This window comes from Eptatretus burgeri, chromosome 2 (assembly GCF_056783735.1).
Source record: "Eptatretus burgeri isolate ZD-2024b chromosome 2, Ebu_testis_v1, whole genome shotgun sequence".
In the NCBI taxonomy this organism is placed as follows: Eukaryota; Metazoa; Chordata; class Myxini; order Myxiniformes; family Myxinidae; genus Eptatretus; species Eptatretus burgeri.
In genome coordinates, this window is record NC_140962.1 from 48,039,126 (window position 1) to 48,065,234 (window position 26,109).

The following is a 26,109-nucleotide window of genomic DNA, read 5'->3' on the forward strand; positions in this document are numbered from 1 at the left end:
ATATATATATCTATATATATATATATATATATATATATATATATATATATATATATATATATATATATATATATATATATATATATAGTTATGGTTGTGGAAATTCACAGATCACCATTCAGGTTCCCCAAAGATCAGTTATGTCAATAAGTGTGTGTCCAGATTAGATTTCCCCACCAATGTGTAAAGGGCATTATTGTGTGCCGGGCTGTGCATCTTCGAGTTCGCCATTATTCTTTTCTATCTTTATTTAAAAACAAACAACATCTCCACACCATCCTCTCCACAAACAACAACAAGTCCTCACCATCATCTCCACAAACAACAACATTTCAACAAACAAACAACATCTCCTCACCATCATCTCCACGGCGCCGCCATCTTTTCACCGGCAGCGGCATCCCCAACAAATAGCATCTCCGCGGACAAGCACGATGGCTTCCTCGCAGCGGCAGGTTGTTTTCAAACACGGCTGCGTTGTGAGAGTGATCTCAAACATGTCCGCGCATAACTTGCAGAACGGATCAAAACGACAAAAGGGGCGGAGCCAGCCAGGGGTGAAGGGTCGAAGGTGAAAGACCAAGCGCCCCCCCCCCGAACCCGATAAAAGGGCGGGCTGAAACGCCGAGAAGGGTTGGTTGAGAGTTGGGCTGGGCCGTTACAGTCCAGAGAGTCGAGCCTGCAGTGGAGTTTGGAATCCGGTGGAGTGTGGAGCCTAGTGCAGAGGAGTCGGTGTGGAGAGCGCCAGAGTTGGTCGGAGTTGGTCGAGTGGCAGCCGGAGAGAAGTCGCCAGCCAGCTACATAACGGTCTGAGCGCCGCTGAGGAGTGAACGGGCTCTTAAAGAGCATCAATCAAAAAGAGCAAGGCTCGTTCGCTCCTCTGAAGCGTCATCGGCCAGGCCCGATCGACCAGGCCGGACTGCTAGACCCGGGACCAACCAAGCCGCCTTTACCACAGCTGCCGCTTAGACAACTGAAACATACGGAGGGTCGCCGACGAAAAGACCATCGAGTCGCCTCAAGGGTGACGAAGGTAACCTGCACGGCATTGCGGAGCTCCTTCAGTCATCCCAGCTCCGAGGAACATTAAAGGCTTACAAGCCCGGTTCTACCTTTTCTTTTCTGTTTTTTTTGCATGAGGGTCTGTGGTGCCTTGTCGACTAAGTCGTGAACTGACTAAGTGCATGTGCATGGTAAAATAAACATCGGCTGTAGGTTTTCTTGCTCGTGTCTTGTCCTCTACCCCCATTCATTGTCTTGCTTGCATATTTGCAATTGAAATAAATGTCCCCTATTGTTTGAATATTCACCTGCTCATTGCGTCCCTTCCTCCATTGAACTGCCACAATTGCGTTCGGAATAAATAGCTGGTTTTTAACACCGATAACATAATCGGGTGCGATGGGGCTTGGCGATATAAAACCGCTCGGCAATCGCAAACGGAACGAGCTGCTTAAAGCGGCTCGTTTTCGTGCAGGCTCCGTTGAGGTGTAAATTCCCGGTATTTCTGTCTGCGCGAATAATTAGGTACATCGACAATTCGGCGATCAACCCTGTCGCGCGTGGACAGAAGAGTTGGCTGATTTATGGTGTGGTTAACAACACCCGTAGGTGTGTTTCGGTGTTGATCCGAAAAGCTGTGACTGGATTGCCACGTTCGGTGGGCGCGCGCGGCCGCAATTAGCTTAAGGCGGCTGTCCGCATGCTGGAGTGGCGAGATCCACAACACTGTTGTCAGGACGTGGGATACAGATTCATCCCCCCTCCACACTAAATTAACGGGAATCGGATCAAGGGTGTGCAGAGCGACCCTCCATTCCCATTAAATTACGAGCTTTTAAATTATTTCCGATACGCAAAATGGCAACTCAAGGCGAGCGGGGGCAGGGAGAAATATTTGTTAATGTAGAATCCATGGCCTGGGACGGTTCGTTTTATGATAATCGCACCAAGAATCTTCGTCAGTGGGAGCGGCCTGTGCAGGAACTTTACCGGCAACCAAAAACGGAGTCGCAAAATGTCAGTGCGGCCGAACCTCAGCGCGGCACGAGGCATGAGCGGGTTGCTATTAATAGCGCAACGAGCCGCACGGCACGGGGGAAGCGCTCCCGCCCACCGGTTCAAACCACGTGGGCATGGCAGGCGAAGCAGGGCGCCGGTGCATACATTGGCGAACTTCAGACACAATTGTCGGATCCTTGGAGCAGTGGAGGTGTGGTGATAACTGTATAGAGGAATTGCAAATTGAATTGGACGAGTTCGGGGCACAGGAGCGAGTTCGGGGGCTGGAGGAGGAATTAGCCAGCACAGTCGAGGAACTACATGGGGAAACGACGCAAATACATTGGTTGCGTGGGTTTTTGTTACAAAAGGCGAGCAAACTGAATAAAATAAAAGAGGAGGAGCAAATTAGTAATTCTCGGGATAGGAAGAACTTGGAGGAAGAATGGGGAAAAAAGCTATGTGAAGAAAAGAATAAAGTAGAGTGGTTTACCCATTTGTTGGAACATGAGAAGAGCGAACTGAACAAAAGAATAGAGGAGGAGCAAATTAGTAATTCCCAGAATAGAAAGAACTTGGAAGAAGAATGGAAAACAAAGCTGGAGGAGGAAAAGTGGTAATTGGAATGACTGAAGGAAGAGGTAAGATCAGGCAATCAGATAAGGGAGAGCCTGGAACAGGAGATAAAAAGAGGAGAGAAATCTCTGGAGCAAAGGAAGGAAGAATTATTGGAAAAGTCAAGACAGTTCGAAAAACTACAGGGAGAAATGAGGGAAGTAGAGTGGAGTACCCATGAGTTGGAACATGAGAAGAGCGAACTGAACGAAAGAATAAAGGAAGAGCGAATTTGTAACTCCCGGGATAGAGAGAACTTGGAAGAAGAATGGAAAACAAAGCTAAAAAAGGAAAAACGGAAACACTATTTGAAATTGCAACAACTGAAGAAAAAGATAAGATCAGGCGATCAGAGAAGAGGAAGCTTAGAACAGAAGATAAAAAGAAGAGAGAAATATCTAAAAAAAAAAAAAAAACTAAAGGAATATGGTAAGACAGTGGACGAAATGAGGAAGGACGACTGCAAAAGAGGTGCGGAGATAAGAGAGGAATTATGGGAAGAAGCGGATAGGAAACAAAAAGAACACGAATTGGAAATTGACCAACTAGAGGAGATCAGCAAGAGAATGGATGAAATGAGGAAGGAAGAATGTGAAAGAGGTGTGGAGATGAGAAAGGAATTAGAAAAAAAAAAGCTTCTGAGTTACTGAAACAAAAACAAAGAGATGGGATTACAAAACGAGCTGAGGATGTTGAGAGACGAACGAAAGAGAACAGAGAATGAAATGTTAAGGAACCACACTGTGCAGATCGAACAGTTAGAAGCAGAAGCAAGATTAAAGAATGAGATGCAAGAAAGAGTAATGAAGGAAATGATGAGATTGGAGAAGGAGGAACAAGAGAGACAGTGGGATAAGAAACAAAAAGAACAAGGAATGAAACAAAAAGGACAAGAATAACTGAAGGAGAACGCAAGGTTGAAGTACGTGGAGATCGTGGAAGAACGACGAATGAAACGGGAAAAGGAGATCGGCCAATTGAAGGAAACTATGAGATTGGAGAATGAAGAGCATGAGAGACGGTGGAAGAGGAAACAAAAAGAGGGACAAGAACAACTTAAGGAGAAAGCAAGGTTGAAGTACGCGGAGATAATGAAAGAATGACGAATGAAACGGGAAAAGGAGATCGGCCAATTGAAAGAAAAGATGAGATTGGATAATGAAGAACATGAGAGACGGTGGGGTAGAAAACAAAAACGATATGAATTTGAAATTAACCAACTCAAGGAGAGAACAAAGTTGGAGTCCACAGAGATGGAAAAGCTCCGGAAAGATAACGAACAACTCAGGGGCTAAGAGAGGAAGAACGACTCAAATTGGAAGGAAAATGGAGCCAGGAAGAAATGGAAATAATGAACGAGGTGACGGAATTAACAGAGACACAAAGGGAGACGCATGAATTAAAAGAAATAACAGAGACACGGGAGAAAGAGGGTGAATTGGATGAAACTAAAGACGAACACACACACATGGAGTTAGCGATGGACAATGAAGGGGAGCTTGGGGAATGTCCCGTGACCCGGTGCAAGCAGCAGGATAGCCTTCTTCAGGAACGAGGGGAGGGAATATGTCCCCTTGAAGCGGATCGCGACGAGATGAGTCCGGTCGAGCTTTGCGAGTTAGGGGGGGGCGAGTGCTGTGAACGGGTACACGCGGAGCTTGGGGGGTATGGAGGCCCCGGGAGCGCTTTTGGTAGCGCGAATCCCCAGTGTGACTGTCCCGGTGTGTGTGCTTACGAGTGTGGTGAAATGCGTGTTGAAACGTGCGCATAGCGTGGGTGAAATGGCGCGCGTGGGTGAAATGGCGCGCGTGGGTGAAATGGCGTGCGTGGGTGAAAGGCCTTGTGTGAGAGAAACCGCGTGTGTGGAAGAAGCACGATGTGTGAGAGAAACCGCATGTGTGAAATCGCGGTATGAAAGGGAGATGGCGGGTGGTATGCGGGAACATGCAACCGCGTGTCCGAGTGAGAGTGTCATGGCGAGGTGTGTAAGCGTCATGGCACGTGGAAGTATGTGCGTTGAATGGCGATGAAGATGGCGCCAGACGAGGGACAAAGGCCGAGTAGCGGCCATAGCTATTTCGAGCACCGTGCCGGATTCGCACAGCAGCGCGCGCGGGGTCCATGCTGTGCTTCGCACGAGGCCGCTGTGTGCGCGCCTGCGCGAGTGATATCCGGTCCGGAAACGCCCGCGGTGGATGCAAGCCGATCCCGCGGACGGACAGAAGGTAGGCTGGGATTGTGACTTTGGATCGGACGGGTTCTCCAGGTGGGCATGTATGTAAAGCTCCGTGTGGCCTGCATCGCACGTTCTGTTCGCAGAGTGTGCGAAGCAGTTTCCCCGATGCGTTTCGCGTGCCCCGGCTTGCGGGGGTTCGGAGTGCGAGTGACATCATCGGGGATTCTGCGGCGCGGGTTACCGACGAGCAGAGCACATGTGCTCGCGTGGGGAACCCCTCGAAACGCGAGGCTTGCTTGGGATGCGCAGGGTGACGTTGTGGCTGCACGCAGGGTTGGAATCCGGCAGGAGGGGAATCCCTGCTGGATGTTACCGTCCGAGAAGGGACGAGGTGCGCGAGCAGCTGCCGTGACGTCACGGAAAAGGAGCGCAGGTTGCGAGTTGCCACGCTGGTGTGCATTAAAAAGAAAAGAAAAAAAGAAAAGAAAAGCAAGCCTCGCCACTTCGGGTATACAGGATTCCCTGGGCAGGGGTGGAAGACCCCTTGCTTTGGGCACAGGAACACCACTAGTTAGGGGGATGGGTTAGTTTAGTAAGACCGGCTTCATGAGGCAGGGACAATTCCTCATGGGGCCCGTGGAAAGGATTGGTTAGAGGGATTTCTGTTTAGATTTAGGATGGGAAGTGGATTTTTGGATTTGAGGACAGAGACAGACATTGAATGTGTAGAGGGGACGTAGTTTAGCTACGTAGAGTAAATTGAAGGTGCTACATTGTAAGGGATGACGAGGAAGCAGGAGTTAGATTAGGGGATGCAGTCAGCAGAATGGCAGTGTTAAGTGATGGGAGCGATGAAATGAGTTGAAGTGGAAAATGTACACAATGAGTGAGTGAGGGCCAGCGCACCTGTGTGAATAGAGCGAATGTGGAATGCATGGTGCGATGAGTGATTGGGGGGGAGGAGTGATTCCCACCTAAGGGACCCCGGGGTCAGAGTAAAGTCAGATAGTGGGTTAGCCAAATTGACAAAATGGAGGTTGGTTTGCTGTTGGTGCGAATGTAGGCTCGAAACCCGTTTGGAGGGGTGCAGGAGTCCTGTTGAGGGGCTGGGAGCGTGGCTGCGAACGGTGAGTATCGCTTAGTGGGCACCCTGGGCACCGGACTAGTCGGCTGCGGTAGGCCAAGGGTCGAAGATGGCCGGGATAACGTAGTGGGCACGGGTGGGCCCGCATGATGCGGGGCCCGTAGCGCCAATAGCCACGTGGGCAGTGACGTGGGCACGGGCACCCGGGGAAAGGGGCCCGTGGCGCCAGCCTGCCACGTGAGCATCGAGGGGGAGTAGCCATGGAGGGCACTCCCCAGGTTTTAGGGAGCTGGTAGGCTCGGAGACAGTCGCAGGGCCCGGGGGTGCCATAGTTGGAAAATCAGCAGAGGGTTATTCCTGCCAAGTGAGCCACGTGGCCCAGCCATGAGACCGTGCGAGGGCACGAGGGAAAATTGGAGGGCAAGGCCCAAATTTGTGAGGACACCAACACAGGCGATGGGAATCTTGGTTGGTGGAACCTATTGATTAAACGAGAGGCGGTTGTTGAAAGCCCCGGGGTAGTTAAGGAGTTAATAAATGTTAGGGTAGATAGGGAAGTGTACCCTCTGCACCATCCATCCCTTCACTCTCGGTAGTCCGCTGGACCTACCTTGGGTTAGATCGCTGAGATCTGAGGAGGCCATTCTGAGGCTTAATTGGGCCTCAAGACAGGATGCTAGCTCTCCTTTATTCCCCTCCAGGAAGGGAACATAGGGGTTGGGAGTAGCCTAGGTGACACTATAGGTTAGCCGGACAGAGACAATAAAGGGAGTTAGGGAGACAAATTAAAAAGGGAAATAATATTTTAAAAAATAAGAGGGGGCTAAATTTGGTTTTTTTTTACAAACTAAGGGAGTGGGTATGGACAGAGGCAGGCAAAGGCGATAGGTTGGGAGGGAGACAGTAGGGTAGGTCCGAACCCGCCTTCAGACCAGCCAGCACCACCGCACTCCCTCCACAAACCTCCAGAATGAGACAAGAGGCCGGCCAGCTTTGTATGCTGGCCTGTTTTTGCTACAGCGGCCTGTTCCGGCCTTGCCATGCCTTGTCTGCCTGCCTCTGCCTTGACCCCATGCCTGCTAGCCCTTGTGTTTGCATTTGCCCCTGTGTCCATCCATCACCATGTGCGCCAGGATCATCCTGCAAGTTGCGGGGACTGCCCTGCAGGCAGCCCCGCCGACCATTGTGCTTGCTTGCGTCGGTGCCCATTCAGTATTCTGCAGGGACTGCCCTGCAGGCAGCTCCACCACGGGACTGCATTGAGCAACCCGTGCACCGTGTTTTTCATCCATCCATCCATCCGCTCATTTTTTTGTGTTTGCTTGCGCCGGTGCCCATTCAGTGTTCTGCAGGGACTGCCCTGCAGGCAGCCGCACACGGGGACTGCATTGGTGCAGCCCGTGCACCGTTTGTGTTCATACCTGCATTTGTTTCATGAGCCAGAGACTGCATTTGGGCATCCTGGATCCCTGCTTCAAAAAGGCCTGTGGGATGGCATATGGCATGCCAGGTTGGGGTGAGTTGCCTCCAGCAGCTGAAGACATGAAAAGGTTCTGGACAGACAACGGGGCCTTTTGAACAGGCCCCGAAGACATCTGACCTTCAGCTGCGGAGCGCTCACCCTGAAATACTGACTAACTTTGCCATGCCCTTTTCCCCACAGAGTCCATCAGTCCTGGGCCATGGTGGGCTGAAACGCCGAGAAGGGTTGGTTGAGAGTTGGGCTGGGCTGTTACAGTCCAGAGAGTCAAGCCTGCAGTGGAGTTTGGAGTCCAGTGGAGTTTGGAGTCCGATGGAGTGTGGAGTCCAGTGCAGAGGAGTCGGTGTGGAGAGCGCCAGAGTTGGTCGGAGTTGGTCAAGTGGAAGCCGGAGAGAAGTCGCCAGCCAGCTATATAACGGTCCGAGCGACGCTGAGGAGTGAACGGGCTCTTAAAGAGCATCAACTCAAAAAGAGCAAGGCCCGTTCGCTCCTCTGAAGCGTCGTCGGCCAGGCCCGATCGAACAGGCCGGACTGCTTGGCCTGGGACCAACCAAGCCGCTGTTACCCCAGCTGCCGCTTGGACAACCGAGACATACGGAGGGTCGCCGACGAAAAGACCATCGAGTCGCCTCAAGGGTGACGAAGGTAACCTGCACTGCCTCGCAGAGTTCCTTCGGTCATCCCAGCTCCGAGGAACATTAAAGGCTTTCGAGCCCGGTTCTACCTTTTCTTTTCTGGGTTTTTGCATGAGGGTCTGTGGCGCCTTGTCTACTAAGTAGTGAACTGACTAGGTGCATCTGCATGGTAAAATAAACATCGGCTGTTGGTTTTCTTGCTCGTGTCTTGTCCCCAACCCCCCATTCATTGCCTTGCTTGCATATGTGCAATTGAAATAAATGTCCCGTATTGTTTGAATATTCACCTGCTCATTGCGTCCCTTCCTCCATTGAACTGCCATAATTGCGTTCAGAATAAATAGCTGGTTTTTAACACCGATAAGATAATCTGGTCCGATGGGGCTTGGCGATATAAAACCGCTCGGAAATCGCAAACGGAACGAGCTGCTTAAAGCGACTCGTTTTCATGCAGGCTCCTTTGAGGTGTAAATCCCCATCATTTCTGTCTGCGCGAATAATTAGGTACATCGAGAATTTGGCAATCAACCCTGTCGCGCGTGGACAGAAGAGTTGGCTGATTTATGGTATTGTTAACAACACCCGTAGCTGGGTTTCGGCGTTGATCCAAAAAGCTGCGACTTAATTGCCAAATTCGGTGGGCGCGCGCAGCGCAATTAGCTTAAGGCGGTCGTCCGCACGCCGGAGTGGCGAGATCCACAACTATATATACATATATATATATATATATATATATATATATATATATATATATATATATATATACACATATATATATATATATATATATATATATATATATATATATACATACACACATCAATATCTACGTGTGTGTGTGTGTGTGTGTGTGTGTGTGTGTGTGTGTGTGTGTGTGTATGTGTGTGTGTGTGTGTGTGTGTGTGTGTGTGTGTGTGTGTGTATGTATGTATATATATATATATATATATATATATATATATATATATATATATATATATATATATATATATATATATATATATATATATATATGTGTGTATATATTGTTACGGATTTCCGGTGTGAGCGTGTGGTTCACGAGGAAGCTTCTCAGACCCACGACTCGACCTTTGATGACCCTGAAGCTACAAACCATGGATAACTCCGTGACCCGATGGGTTGGTAAGCCACTGCAGATGCAGGTTGGGACGAGTAGCTCTGGCAGGATCCTCGTGCCCAGCACATGTTACCTTACCTAAAGACTGAGTTACCTCAACTGGGCACCATGCTCTCAACGTCCCACCTGTCCACTTATGAGGTATGACCGAGCAAAACCGTAGGTGGGGCATTGGCTATCTCGGACTGTGGATTGGTGGGGCACAACTTCCCATCTATTTATTACATGCACGCTATGAGGAACCAATTCAGGAAAAGACAACCAAGCAAGTTTGAAGAAGTTTACCAAGCTGGAAAACGTATTTACAGATACCAATCAAGTCTGCAGAAATGATGCAGGGTCATAAAGAAATCAATGATCCCATCACATATAAAAGCCCCTTAAACAATCTTACTTAATATCGGACATAAGACAGCCATGCCACAATCATCCGGGAAAAGTAGAGAGAAAGCACAAAAAGATAGAGGCAGTACGAGGCTTAGGTGCGGCTTCTTGCTCACCCAATGCAAATAGGCGGGCTTGCGTTGACCACAAAGTGGAGGGAATAGAAGGAAAGCGGTGGTGTGTGGTCACTACATAAAGAGAGGTACCGCGCATGTGGCTTAAGCTGAGAGAAAAAGGTGTGTAGTGCAAGTCATTGCCTCACCAAGCTGTGACGGAGATCACTTGTTGAATCCTCTTTGTGTGTCTCAAGTAGCTGAATTAGTGGTTCTTGGAGAAAGAAAGAAAAGATTGTGTAAGTCAGTATGGAGCTACTGCTGTGCGCCAAGCACCTCATAGTGTTGTCTGTTCTTAGGATTCGCCCCGTGCTCTTCTCTTCCCAGCGCAGCTTGTCTCAGCCCAGCACAGCTTGTCCTGGCAGGCAGTCTCTCAGCACGTACAAGCAGGCAACTTACTTCATGGATGTGTCCCCAGCATGCACATCAGCAGCAACGAACAGCTGTGGTCACTCGCCTTTTATCTCTCCCGGGCCAGGCGTGACCTCGAGGGAGCAAAGTTTGTGTGAGCACTCTCTGACCCTGCGCAAGGCATGGCTCCAGGGAGCAAGGGTTGCCACAAGCTCTGACTCCACACTGGATGTTTTCATTGGCTCATGCTTACAAGCTTTTTAAGGGGTTGACTCTGGTGGCATTACAGTGGAGAGCTTGTCGAGGAATTGATTGCAGTGGCGCTGCAGTGGAGAGTTTCCTGAAGAATCGATTGCGGTGGCGCTGCAGCGATAAGTTCTTCCCATGCTGGAATTAACTTATAATATGGTTGTAATGCGTGTGCTGCATGGCTTGTTGCATTGTGTGCCTAATCCATGCTGTGTGAAAGGTGCAGGGGTGAGGAAGGATGTAAAGGGGGGAATTTGAATGGGTTTAAGAACAGAAGGGATGCAAATGGATTTCAATGAAGGAAGGTTCTTTAACAAGTACAGGGTTTGAGAGGTAAAGGGTGATGGCTTTTGGGGAAGCACAGGGAATTGGGGTTTGGGAGCAAAAGCATGAGGAATTGGGATGGATTTGGTGTATTGATGGATGGAAAGATGGAAATCACATACAGGGAAAGAGCCTACTAAACTGACACAACGCATCCTCCCCATCCCCTGTTACGAAGGGATAGGACCTGACTCAGCACATTTACTAATGAAATATCAAACTAAAGGTTTCTTATGTGTTGGATGCAACTCCACACGGTCCTTTTTTTCCATAACTGCAACACTAACCCTCCCCTCCATACCAGACTCATCCCATACATGTGGTCCCACCTGATGCCCCCTCCCCCCTTGCATGCACATTCATGGCACCCCTGGGATGCTGAGGCCGCCACCGAGCTTACCTGCTGTCCATTCTGAATTATGATGGGAACTCGTTCCGGCTTCCTCTCCCCCCCAGCCCTCCCCCCACCTCCTGGGGTGCCTTCACTGGCAATTTGTGCTCCAGGCCCCTTCCCTGGGTACCCAAGCCCATAAATTTAGCTCAGCCCTTTGGGCCTACGGCCCACTCAAGGCCTGTAGGCTTTCAGTGCCCAGGCTGCTCTCATAATGACACTCACCTCTTGTGAAGCACACTACCAGCCCATCAAAAACATAATTACACCTTTACAAAACACAACTTTCTCTCCAACAGCACCAACCACAGAATGACATACTGTACCAAAACATCTGAACCCTCTCTAATCTCATGCCAATGCAGGTGAGGGTTCGTCTGCACAGTGGGGTATACTCTGCTCCACACAAGCACCCTCCTTGTACCATTCACTCAATCTTCATTTTTACAAAATTTAACCATGCACCTCATTCAATCCTCATTACTCACACAAAATGAATTCCTCCATTCATCCCTCAATTGTAGGAAGAACGAGGAAGGCACTAATTTATCTTCTTCCAATTTTAAGAAAATAAACAAAATCCAAATCATCTATTTAAAAACGTCACGAATCCCTCTAATCTCTAATTATCTCAGTTCCCGCCAATTACTTTCTCAGTTCGTAATTGCCTCGAAATTAAACGCATACCCTCTGGCTCTTGTGGTTCCCATATGAACCTAGGATCCAGCTTTTGTGCCAATGCATGCATGCCAGGGAAACCCGACACCATGCTCCAAATGCATGCCGAAACCCAACAAGCCACTCATCCATGAACCCCCCATAGAACTCGTGCAGAGCGCATATTGCATCCCTCAAGCCCTCACCCACAGCTACGGTGGTTATGCCCACTCCAGCCATGTTTCTAGCACGAGCCCTGCACGCCGTGCTCCCAAGCATGGCCCACCTCTCTATGCCCGGCTGTCTGGTGCGCACACTACCGCGGGTCCCAACGTGACTCCTCCCTGCCATCTCGGTGTTTCCAACTAATCCACCAATTAGCGCTGGAAACCCCTTGGAAAAATTATCTGAACTTCCCACAAATTTTCTCCAAGGCTCTTTCAGGATGCCACATCTCCAAAATCTTGCCTTACTGTTCGCTCTCTCTATAGGACTTACCGGAATGATGAAATGCACCCAACTGGCAGCGTTTCCTTTTCAACCGCCAGGTCCTGTGTAAAACCCGATGGGAGCATTTACAATCCAAGCTTTTACAATACAATTACAATTTACAATCTGGCAAAGGCCGGCCAACATGCATGCTCTCACATGCAGGGACCTTTCTACCACACCGGTTGGTTCACCCCGAACCGAACCATACTGAAACCCTTGGGAAGCCATTTTAAATTTACACATCAACAGACTGTCCTTAATGGCCCCCCGTATGCGTTCCTCCAACATCCTCACGGTCCATACTAAACGCGCCCATACGCACCGGTGCTCTTTACATTCCTCCATTTGTGCACTCTCTCTCTTGCACGTGCACTCACTCGTGCCGGCATTCACGGAGCATGTGGCTTCGATCTCCCACACCGGTGACTCTGCGTGCACCAAAGCGCACACCTCGCCGACTGGCGGGTCGATCTCCGCCACGCACGTCAGTGCCATGGACATGAGTACGGACAGCAGCTTGTCCTCACTTGTGCATCACCTTCCCCCACACCCACACTGGGCAGCATAAATAATGCAGCACATCCTATCGTCGCAGTTGCTGCACGTCCTATAGCTGTCTCAGATAGCGAATTTGTGGGGCACAACTTCCTGTCTATTTGTTACGTACATGCTCTGCCGAACCAATGCAGGAAAAGAGACAACCGAGCAGGTTTGAAGCCGTTTACCAAACTTGGTACATATTTACAGGCAACGATCAAGTATGTGAAGGAAGGATGCAGTCACAAAAAAAGCAAGGTGTCACAAAGAAATACTTTTTTTTCATCCGTCTGCCTGTTTGGCAGTCAAACAAAATTGAAAATCATTCCAAACAGGAAATTTACTGTGTTTAAGGACGTTATATAGGCCTCTCACAACAGACACGAAGAACGAATGTAACTTGTTGAATAAGGTGGTGTACAAGACGCTGCATCATCAGTGGGAAACTTCTGGAATTTTTTTTTTATCTGAACTTTAAAAAATCTCAATTTTATTTCAATTTAATTATATACTTGAATACGAGAACACAAATTGCCTTTATGTCACTTTCAAAACCCTTCCGTTTAGCAGTACTTGGACAAACCATTACGGCATTTTACGTCATCATGACCAATCAAATTTGTCGCTCTTAGACCCCGCCCATGTCCTTGTTTCTCAAGACAGTGTGGGATAATGTGTTTTATGAACTCTCCAGTTGTATCAGCAATTGGTCAGAAAACCCACATCAATTCTGTGCACTTCATTGTTCACGTTCCAAATCATCTGCACTTTATCCTTTTAAATTCTGAAAATGGGATAGATAAATATATATACATTATATATTTCATTTGTTTGCTTAATTTACTCATTGTCATTTTGTTGTTTAGGAATGTCAACGCCCTGGCAAAAATCATCGAAACCCAACGTGCCAGGTGAGGTTTCCGGTCTGTTTTAAATATCTCTATCCCATGCACGCCATCACCTAGCCTGTTGCACTGTGTTGTGAAAATTCTCTCAGCCCTCAGCTAATTGCATTGAAATAGATTTTGTTCTTTAGCGCTCTGTTGTGAATAAGGAAATTATTCTTAATTAGTACATTGACACCTTGTGAGAGCGTGAGTTTTTAAACCAAACGTAATTGTTTACGCTGTAGTATTTATCAAACCATTCATCTTGTGTTCTTTATTTGTGGTCCTAATTATAATTGGAAAAGTTTACATCTTTCATTAATGAGGAGCAAATTAGTTTTTCCTTCTGCTGTATTTTTTTTTTTGGGGGGGGGGGGGGGATGGGAGTATTTTTAATTATTGAGGTAATTTTTTTCTCTGTCACAACTGTAATTACAATCAGTGGAAAGATCCCATTCATTCTTGCTAATGGACTTGGAAAGTACTGAAAGGGAAAACAGCTTTAATCTATCATTGGCAGATACTTAATTTAAAATCGCAATAATTTGCATACAATTTGCACTTTAGGTTTGTCTTTGCTGGTGTACACTTTTTGAATGTATTCCCACAATTAATGAACCGTTCGCATCATTCGCTCGTCCAATCGCTCAGTATGGCACGGGAGGCCTCGCAACGCATCACACGGGGCCCGCCCAGCGCCTCTGCATTGCATCCTAAAGTGAGCAGCATTTGTCATCCAACAGGTAATTAATTGTAATCTACAGTTTTGTAAACTCGCTAACGGCGGTATTAACGTATTCCAAAACAAATGTATTTTACAAATGAACCATTGTGATTTCTCATTATAGTCGCATGCATGCGGTCGTGCATTCCGATGTGGCCTGCATTGCAGAAAATCGAAGAGCGCGTTTCAAACTTTTTCATTCTTTGCTGGGACATTCTTTAATTATCTCAAAACTTTCAACTTTGCATGATGAAGTTAAGAGTATCTGCTTGAATCGGAATAGCATGCAGGTGAAAAGCCTACTTATTCCTCTGTGTGATCTGTTAAGTGCCACTGAACTGATACAAATTTGTTCATTCTCAGTGTCCATGTACATAATTCTGCCAAACTACCACCTTACTCTTTTTTTTTTTTTTCTTTTCTGTTTTTTTTGTGGACATGATCGAGGCTCGTGGAGGAGTTAGAGCTGAACGAAAGGGAATAAAATGGAAAGAGTCCAACAGCAGAGTAGAAGTTAGACAGGTCATTCGGAGGGGGAGAAGGACACATGGAGTGAACAACTGCACACAAGCTGAATGAAACATAACAATAAGAGGAATGGGAAAGTGTGGATGAAACAGAAAAGGAACAAACCAGCCAACAACTAACAACTGAAAAGAGGTGAGGGAGAGGGGGGAAATCACAATAACCTGGGAAAAGAGAAGTGCTTGGGAATGGGGGTAATTTGGGGGTAAAAGAGATCATTATGGATGGGAGATGATCTGAGGTAGTGGTGAACAGCTGTCCTCAAACCCTGGATGGAAGAATGGGACTGAACAGACTGGGGAAGTTGGTTCCACAGGTGAGAGAAAAGAGGAACAAATGAGTGGAGGTGAGCAGTGAGCCTGGATTTTGGGAACAAGAAGAGGGTTACTGGCAGACCATGTGCACCCTGCAAAAACCTGTGAAGGACAGAGTGACGAGAGTATAGGGCAGAGAGCGCATGACCTAGAAGGAGGTGGTGGAATACAGAGGTCACCAACCTGTCTACGGTATGAAAGTAATGAGCATAGACACTCAGCTTCGTCGCAGGAGATCTTGAGGATTTTGAGGGCCTTGCTTTCAATGGCATCAAGAAGGGCAAGGTGTGAGGCAGGGACACCAGCCCAAATGGAAGACTTGTACTCCATCAAGCTGCGAATGAAGGTCTTGTAGGTTTTCAAAAGTTCCGATTGGCTAAGGTAAGACCTTGCACGATGAAAGGTGCCCAGTTGGCAGCTGCATTTGGAGGTCATCTTGTCAATATGTCTCCCCAAGAATGATCCTGGCTGATGGTGAGGTCCAAAAGTTTGAGTCACGTAACCTCTTCAAGTGATTTGTTTGTTTAGGAAGTAGATGGGAGGGTTTGTCAGACATCTTGTCCAGTTGTTCAAAGAAGTGGTAACAGGAGAAGACAGCAGCCTTACATTTACAGTACCAGTTCTCGTACTTGCATAAATACCAAATAATTTGTTTCGAAAGTTCTTCAATCTTGCCCCTCGTCCAACATACGAGGTGAGGGAGCATTAAATAGCTTGATTTATGTTTCTGCTTAATTTTTTTCTCGTCTTGCCAATCTGTCTAACACTTGGCTTTCTTTGTGTTGGTACTGTTTGAATTGAGGTGCTTTGGGGTTCTTTATACTTGTGAGGCTGAGCGAGTAAAGGGTCGTCCGCTAGGTTTTTGTTGGCCAATTAGCTGCTGAGTGACAGCCTGTTAGGTGCTCAACTCCCAGCCAGCTGCCACCCAGAGACACCATCCTGCATCCCCAGCAGGCGATCCAATGATTAGACCTTGCTTGAATGCTCACAAAATGCAATGTGCCGTGAGTCGAAGAGCTTTACGGGGTCACCAGGAGGTGTGTGTTCTTGTCCCGTTGGTATTGCTAGGGGAAAATAAAAGTAAACACTTAAGACTTACATGAGCTGAAGGTTCCGTCGTTAACGAACGCTCCTCTATGTTCCAAACTAATTTGTTTAAAACTTTGCGGTTCCTTCAGCCCTCAAAGCATCAATTTCTGGAAAAATTATTTGAATTGTCTAAAACGGTCCTTAATGTCTCAGGATATTATTTTAGGAAGGACAATAGAGCCAATTTCTTCATATTGTGAGGACCTTCCTGATTGAGAACACTGAGCATTCCAAAGGTTATTTTGTCACTTATGATATAGATTATAATGGTAGATTCTTTTAACCAGGGCACACATACTTGGGCTCTGCCTATGCTCACCAGTCATTGCGGCCCATCCCAGACGTCCCTGGCACATCCATCTGACGCGATTAACAGCACGCAATTAGGGGCGAAAAATGGGCTGCAGTCGTGAAGGCATTGTGATCGTCCAAAGGCAAGCATTAATTAAAGTTGCGCGACACACCCACGACTAATGATTACTGATGGCCCCTTGGTTCCTGGTGTGTCTGAAGACTTGGGGGAGGGGCGAGTTCCCGATATTAACCTTGAACCGTGAATGCTGGGTAGTTACAACTCGATGTGATTGGCAAGAAACGGTATGTATTTTTCTTTCCTTTTTTGTATCGAAATGTCATGGATTAATTTTGTATGTGTATATATATATATATATATATATATATATATATATATATATATATATATATATATATATATATATATATATATATATATATATATATATGCATATATATATATATATATATGCATATATATATATATATATGCATATATACTGTATTTATATATGTATATGTATACATATATTTATATACATATATACATCGGTTTATGTTCTTGAGGCTTCCAAAATGAATCCTAAATGTTGAACGGTCGATGATGTTCTCTTCTTTACCATGAATTAGGTTTGAGGAGGGGCTTTCCAGGTAGATCTCTCATGACTGATGCTCATCACCTTTTTGTTTTGGGCTTGAAATTCAGACTATTTTGTTAGTTGACACTGCAAACCAAGCTATGAGCTATTGGAAAGTTTCTAAAATGAGTCCGGAAGAGTCTCCGAGGCAAATGCAACTCGAGTTAGCTTTCCTTCATTCTATTTTTTTTTGAAACAAAAGGTACCCCCGTCCCCAACCTTAATCCTTAATGTTATGACAAACTTCAAACCAAATCAAAGGCAGAGGACTGCGCCATAAACAATAGAAATGATTTGTATTTACAGGCATTCTGACAGGCCCAAGGAATTGGAAGCCACCAATACATACTCTTAATGACGAAACGCAACATTCTGTAATGGTCTTTTTGGGTCGGAAAGCCTTGTTGTATTGGAACCACCTCCCTCCCCAACATTCTTCCCTTAACTTACAAATATACTCCATAATATAAAAATAAGGTTTTTTTCGTAAATAACTTTCAGTAGTTTGCTGCACATATAAAAAGTACATTTGATTCATGAAAATAAATGCAATTTTAAACTAAAATTTGAAAACAGTTAAGTATTTTAGTTTCACGTTCGACCAATATTTTGCCAGGGTCATTTATTAACTTGGTTTTATAACTGTTTTTCTTCTTTCCAACATTTTTATGGCTGGTGTTGTAGTTTGTAAATACCCCCAACATAGGTCATGGTAGATCTCCACACTGTCCTACATGATGTTTTTTTTATTATTATTATTTCTATATTATGAGACATCAATGTATGTTCAGTCCTTATGAATGAGTCAAGCAGGGGTACCCGGCGTTGCCCGTTGTTGTTCCCATTTTGTTGGCATTTTGAAGAAATTTTTTTTTTGTAGAGACCTAAAACATTTCCCTACACCCAGTAGAGAATGGGGTTAGGAATCATTTAATATTAGCTTTCACATCGCTACAAAGGTTTAGGCACTACAAAGTGATTTACAAAAAAAAAAAAATTTAATCCAATATTTTTTTCAAAATTTTCAAAAAAGTTTTTTTTTTTTGCTTAAAATGCTCCCTGGCACTCACTGATGAACCTCTGAAAGTTTGAAGAACATCGGTTTGGCCCTCCCTGAGAAACATGGTGATCCACAGAGAGACAGATAAACATCTCTTATGGTACAATATCAATGTTTAGTGTATATTCAGTCCTATATATCAGTGTATGTTCACTACCCTATGTATTATTATTAGTCCCCGACCGGTTTCACCGGAGGGGACGATAGGTTTGCTCTCCACCCATCTGTCTGTCCTTCTGTCTCTCTGTGCATCCCTCATGTTTCTTCAGACATTTTTCCATACCATTTAACATATTCAACTGACACTTGGTACATGGATTTTTTTTTTTTTAATGACAAGTTACAGTACAAGTTCGAGTTTCATGGCATTTAGTCAATTTTTCAGAGTTATGCCCTTTTTAGACTTAGAAAATATCACATTTTCTACATGGGTCAGTGTTCAGCTGCCCTGACTCCACCCCGCTTCTTTACACCTATTGGCTGGACTGCTGGCCTGACTTCACTCCAACAAAATCATGCGCCACCATTCAATGAAGCAGCACAGATCGGCAGGCCTCAGGCCTTAGGTCTGGGTGTTAGTCCATGACCCAGTGCATTTGGAATGATACCAGGTATATAACCACGATGTATTATATATGCACATAAGCTGTACGCATGCTTTTGCTTCAAGTATGTACATGGGCTTATATTTATTATTTTTGGCACCGAACCTGCCATTATACACTTCCCAAATAAAAGGATGTGTTTACTGGTGCGAAAAGTCTGGCTAAAACCGAAATTATGCACAAAATCTTCATTTATTTCGCTCTTGTGTGAATAACATAATTTAAGGGTGTCAGTTGATGGCCTACAGATATGCACACTCGCCTCCGTCTCGTCGGATTTCGAATCCCACTCCAACTATGAACTGTCACCCCGGTCACATGCATGTTTTTGCTTCATGTATGTACATCGGGATATTTGAAATATCACAGCGGTAGCGGACATGTATTGCAAAGCATTTCTCGCTGTTGTTTTCTTTATATGATGAGACATCAGTGCACATTATTATTATCACTTTTTAGATCCTCGTGGAGGATCTCTAAGTCTTACTCACGTTGTTGTTCTTCATCTTATTCTTGTGGACTTTTTTGTTTCACAGCCTACAGTTTTCATCGAAACTTCCTGAAACTTGGCAAATATATGTAAAAATACCCGGCGCAGACAGTAACCATCTCCGATTTTGAAAATTCCTCCTAGAAAAAAAAGTTATGACGTCAAAATATCTCCACTAATGGAAATCGCCTAAAAAATTATCGCCGAAACTTGGCAAGCTTTTTGAATTCTGTTTGTGGGAATCGAACAGGGCAGTAGCAGAGATGAATTACCGCACATACAGTATGATGCATCACTATGATGTCATATCAATTTTTATGATTCCATTCCTATTTTTTGACGTTTTTTGTTTCACAACCCAGAGTTTTCATCGGATCTTCGTGAAACTTTCCATGTATATGCAGAAAGCCCACGCGCAGGCAGTAACCATGTCCGATTTTGGAAATTCTTCCTCGAAAAAAAGTTGACGTCATAATATCGCCGCTAATGGAAATCGCCGATACCATTATCTCCGAAACTAGGCAAGCTGTTTGAATTTTGTTTGTGGGAATCAAGCCAGGCATTAGCACAGATAATTTATCGCAAACCTGGTACATCACAATGACGTCATATTCGTTTTTATGACGTCATCATGAAGAGGACGAGGATCTTAGCTTATTTCAGCTTGTTTATGAGACATTTTATCAGTGCATGTCTCCATTAATTACAAGAGTATTTCAGTGGCACAGCCTTGCTCCCAGCAATGATGCAACCAGCAGCCACAGGCTGCATATGAAATAATGATAACAAGGGTTTATTAGTAGACAATAAATCAGCACAGTTAATAGACCCTTAACCCAGGATTCATGGAATCATCACCAGCTAGCTATGTGCTCAGATGGGAACACCAAGCAGACCAATTTGTTTACGTTTTCCAGTTTTTATACGTAAGTAAGTAAATGTGTTATAACGGTAAACTTCTCATTTGATTTCGTCAATGAACATTGTTTGCATTTTGTAAACATAACAATGAAGTTTTCACTCAACAAATTCCCACGTAGGAGGGCCATTCGTCTCATAAAATTAATAAATCACAGACAAAGACCAATGACTGTAACAAACATTGTCTACCATTAGTCGAGGCCAAGAGAGGAGTCGGCAAAGTTATCTCTCGTGATTCACACTCGCAACAATTCACTGAAGGTATCCACTACGCTGTGTTTATTTGGGGAAAAAGAAAAGAAAAAGAAAGGTTCTCCACGATTGTCAGAATTGCCGGGTTTGACTACAAACCATCAGACACCCACGATGGAGAATGATCCATAGTATAAGATTTTCAGGCACAGAAATGCCTTCTGTGCCAATTGCAGCCATGACACAAGGTCAGCTACTTGTGTGATTCCAATCCAATCCAATGTCCATACTCTTTCCAGAGAATTGGTACTGCTGAAGCAGTTTCTCGGTAACGAATACATTGGGTGGCTTGTCATTGCCTTTCCCCGAGTTACTGAGGGCAGGAATTCGAAATTTGGCCAGGGTGTCAGCAAACAATGGCCTACTCTTTCAAAAGAAACATCATCGTATCCACATGCAAATGTTTGTCGACAAGACACCCGGTTAAACATCCCTTTGAAGGCCAGCGTATTCAATGATGTAACTCCCTGCCTGCAAAGTCCTAGGGTCCAGTATATCGTTGAGAATCAAACTCAGACGAGACACCTCAAAGGTGAGTACATTACCTCCCAGCTATCCTGTCTGCCCTCATGTGTGGTTATAAACTCGGAACTCTCAATGACATCAAACAAAGTAATTTTATATTCTGCTATTTCTCCCCCCCCCTCCCCCTTTACCTCTCAACGATGCCCTCTCTCCCATCAATTCCTTATTACCCTCTTCTGAAGTAAATGCAGAGGAAAAGAAGCATAGATAAATGTACCCAAGCCCTTTCCCACCTCTCCTTTGCAACGTGTGCTGTCGTGTTCTGGGACAGCAGTAACATCGATTTTTCACTTTGCAGAAATTTCTGCCACTTGACCAACAGGGATGCAGTGTAGAATCCGGAAGGGGGGTGGGAGGGGGAGGTCAGGGCTTCAGGGAGTTTGTGGGCAGTAGAGGCCACAGGGCATCATTCTGATTCTAACCATTGTGAAACATTGTTAGCAAAGCTCCGTGGCATTGCTCCTGTATCAGCTGGTAATCTGAAATGGCAAAACTTTACCAGATCTTGTCACCACCCTTGTTGGACTTGCGATGGTCCTGGAATTTGTCTGAAAAATGTAAGTCTACTATATAGTTCTCAATCAAGATTTCCGGACCTAGAATCGCAAACAATATGCTAACAGGTACAGAATGGACCATCAGGCATTGTATCTTGTTCCTGACTTGTCTTTTGTATTTTATTATGCACCACACCACAACTGAATGCTTTGAATGTTAAATAATGAATAATGTACATCCCTCACAGTTAACTTCAAGAGGATGTCTGTTCAATCTTCGCTGACCTGTTACAATTTGTTACAATAGCAGTTCCTCCATCCGTTGGGTAGATCACTTATATAATGTATCTCAGATCATTCCCCAAATAACGTGTTTTCCTTCTTTCTTATTGATATCCTTTTATTATATGTTTTTGGAAATACAAGAGAGCAGGAAGGGGGAAGGCTGTAATAACCAAGAAGCACAGAGGCAGAATGGAAGTGGTCACGGTGGATATTCGTCTTGGTGCCGGAGGCGAGGCGACAACTGCAGATAGGTCATGACCTCACCCGTTGTCCCGGTCACCCACACAACAGCTAATTGTGTTGCCTACAATTTGTGAGGCTCACTTATGGAAGCAGCCACTGTAGAGGATGGAAGAAAAGACAACTGTAGGTATTCTCCAAGCATGGCCTTCCCCTGGAGGCTTTTTGTATGCCAGGAAAGGGGTAAAGGTTGAGGGTCAAGCGCTTGGAGTTTTCCCAGGTTCCCCAGCTACTGGGATAGCTTTCATGTGGCAAATTTGGGGTTTCAACGGGGGCATGATATTGGGTGTCTCGAATCCCAGGTGCTTGTGTGAGTGAATGAGTAACTGTAGCATTGATTGAGGAGAAGTAAGATTAAGGAACTTTTGCAGGTGCTTGATTTGATCACTCTTTGTTGCTGTTATTCTGCTCCATGTGTTGGTCTATGTCATTGAAGCTGGTTCAGGTGTTGGCCAATAGAATTGTCCCACAGGCTGGTCTTAATTTTGATTGTGTCAAACTGAGATGTGCACCTAACAGGTGGTGTGTGTGCTCACTATATTGATATAGGTTGTTATGAGTCTGTCTTCCTTGCTGTTTGGTTATTATCTCTATTCCTCTGCAGTTGTTAGGGTTTATTTTCATTTTGTAATATGCCATTTTCTTCCAATCCATTTTCTTATTGAAGACTTAATTTATTATTCAGCTATTTGTTCATGTGTTATAGACTTACTGGCAGAGTACCCGTGCTATGGGTGATCTTGTTCCAAGCATGCAACACGTTCTTCTGACGCATACCTTTATTTGGCCGGTGTTTCGGTAACTAACAGCTCTGTCGAGGCAAAAGAAAAATAACCCGGGTTACGTGCATGAAGCAAAAACATACCGACAGCTTATAATTCAAAACACCTCACTGTACTGGAAAACTTGGGGAGAGGAATAGTGTACTGTAAATGGTGGAAACTTGTAACACCCTCCCACCACCTGGAGGTGGCGCTACACGATACACATTTACATAGAGAATTTGTGTCCACCCCCTTTCCCCCAAGACCACCGGCAAAGATAAAAACACCCCAAAACATTAATTTGGGTCATGCTGATCCTATGTAACAACTTATGGAAGTTGTGGAACAACTTATGGAAGTTCCATAACAAGTTCCATGTTCCATGGAAGTTCCATGGAACAACTTATGGAAGTTCAATGTAACGTGGGGTCACACAACAAACAAACACAATTCCACCGGTCCATGAATTATAGTAAGGATACACAAGAGTGGTTCAAGGTTTATCTGGACTGTTTACAATAGGACTTTGTTGCTGTTAAGTTTGATGCTGAAAGTTTTTGCATTGATAATAATTGTTCTCCTTGAGCAAGTTTCTTAGACCTCACCATTGGTCAAATCATTCTGGGTAAAACCAAGATTGTGGTCAACATCGTCGTGTGTGTTGTGTTCTAGTTCCACTGAGTTCCTCATAAAGGAGAATGGCAAACCGGGTGAAATTGACAGCAGATTATCTGCACAGTTTGGTGATGCACATCTTTCAGAATTGGGGACCGATCTTGAGCATTTTCAGATGCACCCCACTGTTGCTTCGTGCAAACATTAAATTAGTTGAAGGGTTGATTTTGAAGAACTGCCAGATTACTGTACTGTTGGACCCCACTATTCGTGGGGGATACGTTCCTGGAAAATGCCGCGAATAGCGGGGCATTGTTTCAATGGAAAAAGGGGGGATAGGTTCCCGGCGGTTCACGATTCATGAGGAAAAATAAAAAAATCCTTTGAAAAATTGAAAGCGCACGGAAAAAAAAAAACCGTGAAAACGCATACAAAAAAAAACAAAACATGTAAATGCACACAAAAAAAACCGTGGAAACGCAAAAATATATATATATATATATATATATATATATATATATATATATATATATATATATATATATATCATAATAATCTGCAAAAACGCACACAAAGAACTGAAAACACGAAAAGAAACTGTGAATACGCGAAAAAAAAAAACCCCACAAATACGCGAAGCACAGGGCCGCGAATGTCGAAGCAGGTCGCATTTCATTACCTGTAAATCCATGGGGTCGCGAATAGCGAATCTGCAAATAGCAGGATCCGACAGTACGTGAGATTGCAGAAGAATGTGTTGTCATTGATGGAAGTGTGGAAGCAATCGATCATTCTCCAACAATGTGAGTGCACTTTGGGAAGCAAAGGGCCTCACGTTTGAGGAATAGGTACATCATCAGGTGAAGGTAAAGTTGATTGATCAAAAGGTGAAGGATGCGATTTTATGAAGAGGTTTATAACGTAAGGAGACCTCGATGCAAAGTTTCACATCAGAATCATAGCAAGCCAGCAGCATGGAGTGGAGATGTTCTTGCTTTCCACCACAAAACCAAAATTAATGGTTCAGAAATTAAACCCAGAAAACTTGTGGCAAAAGTGCTTTGGCACCTTGACAGTTTGGTTTGTATTTTTTGATCGTGTGAAAACCATCAATACACAGCACAACGATGGCTTGTTAATTGAGACAAGCAATATTAAGACTATGGCCTGCAGTTATGTTGTCTGATTTGGTGACTTTTACTGCACGATCATGTTCTCCCTCGTGTGATAAATGTGACCACTGTTACTTGACCAGAGAGGATTGGGAAGTTCAAATTCATCCACCATACATTCCAGAGTTGTCACTTTAAGATTTTCGTGTCTTTGAACCAATTGAAGAACATCCGGGGCAAAGGGGGGGGGGGGAGGTGGGATTAAATTCACGAATTGTGAAGGCAACTTTAAATTGGCTTTGTATCCTTCTAAGAGATTTCCCCACAGGTAGGGTCAAGAGAATGAGCACGATTGTGCAGTTAAGTCACGCCCTGAGAACATACTTGGCCATCATCTGCATGTTGCTTGCCTCACTTCATTCCGTAACAATTTCCTGAAGTATTATACATTAAGGGTTTCCCACGTTCAAAAGTTTCAGTTTCCACATCAATTAAATGGTCAAAGTCCCAAAACTCTATCGCGATAAGCTCTCCAGCTGATTGCTGAAACTGAGATTTTCTTTTGGAACTGAGAATGTTTTCACTCTGTGGTGGCTTGCTTTGTTTCTGATGTGAAATATAGGACCCAGGTCTCATCACATTTCACAATCATCTCGAGGAAATGATATCCCTCCCTTTAGGACACGGACTGCATTTTGCTCTGTTGAATTTTGAGTGCGAGTGAACAATTGTTTCTGCACTTCCAATGATGGGATCTAATTCTTCTGCATTTTCAAGTGTAGTAATCCACCAGTTCTTCAAAATGAGCTCTTCAATGCCTTTAGAGTTTGAGTGCGTGACAGCAGGTGTTTGCAGTGAGAGTGCTCAAGATCGTTCGCCCAATCGCTCACGGCCATGTTTGAAATCTCTGCACCATTTCAACAATGAGACGTGCATCAACAAATTGTGCACACCTGTCAATTTCAACTTGTTTGATCTTCTCCTTCACAAGGAACTTTACGGTACACCTGTTTCACAGCACATGTGACTGTTCGCTGCCATCTTGGTGTTACCCACAATGCTTTGACAACATCAATGAAATGTTCTGTATAACTTGGTCACGGGAGACCTCACCATGACACAAGATTTCAGCACTGAACTATTTTAATATGTGTAAAGCTGTAAACCAACGGTGTGTGTGTGTGTGTTGATATGTTTGTGTGTGTGTGCATGCGCATTAGTTTGTGTATGTGTATGTGTGTGTATTGGTATGTGTCTGTTGGGGTGTGTGTGTGTGTGTGTGTGTGTGTGTGTGTGTGTGTGTGTGTGTGTGTGTGTGTGTGTGTGTGTGTGTGTGTGTGTGTGTGTGTGTGTTGATATGTTTGTGTGTGTGTGTTGATATGTTTGTGTGTGTGTGTTGATATGTTTGTGTGTGTGTGTGTGTTGATATGTTTGTGTGTGTGTGTGTGTTGATATGTTTGTGTGTGTGTGTGTGTGTTGATATGTTTGTGTGTGTATGTGCATTAGTTTGTGTATGTGTGTGTATTGGTATGTGTCTGTTGGGGAATGTGTATGTGTATGGGTGTGTGTGTGTGTGTGTATTGCTATATATGAGTGCATGTGTTGCTATGTTTGTGTGTATGTGTATTGGTGTATGTTCGTGTGT

The 26,109-nt window shown here is 44.9% G+C and overlaps 1 protein-coding gene across 9 annotated transcripts in view; it reads left to right on the plus strand.

Moving 5' to 3' along the window:
* LOC147031992 (zinc-regulated GTPase metalloprotein activator 1-like) overlaps window positions 1–26,109 on the plus strand; it is a 453,248-nt gene that overhangs the window by 167,495 nt on the left and 259,644 nt on the right. For all 9 annotated transcript variants that reach the window (XM_085869237.1, XM_085869238.1, XM_085869236.1 and 6 more), the window contains one exon: window positions 13,494–13,538. In XM_085869237.1, coding sequence (XP_085725363.1) covers window positions 13,494–13,538 — 45 coding nt within the window. The remainder of the gene's footprint in view (window positions 1–13,493; window positions 13,539–26,109) is intronic.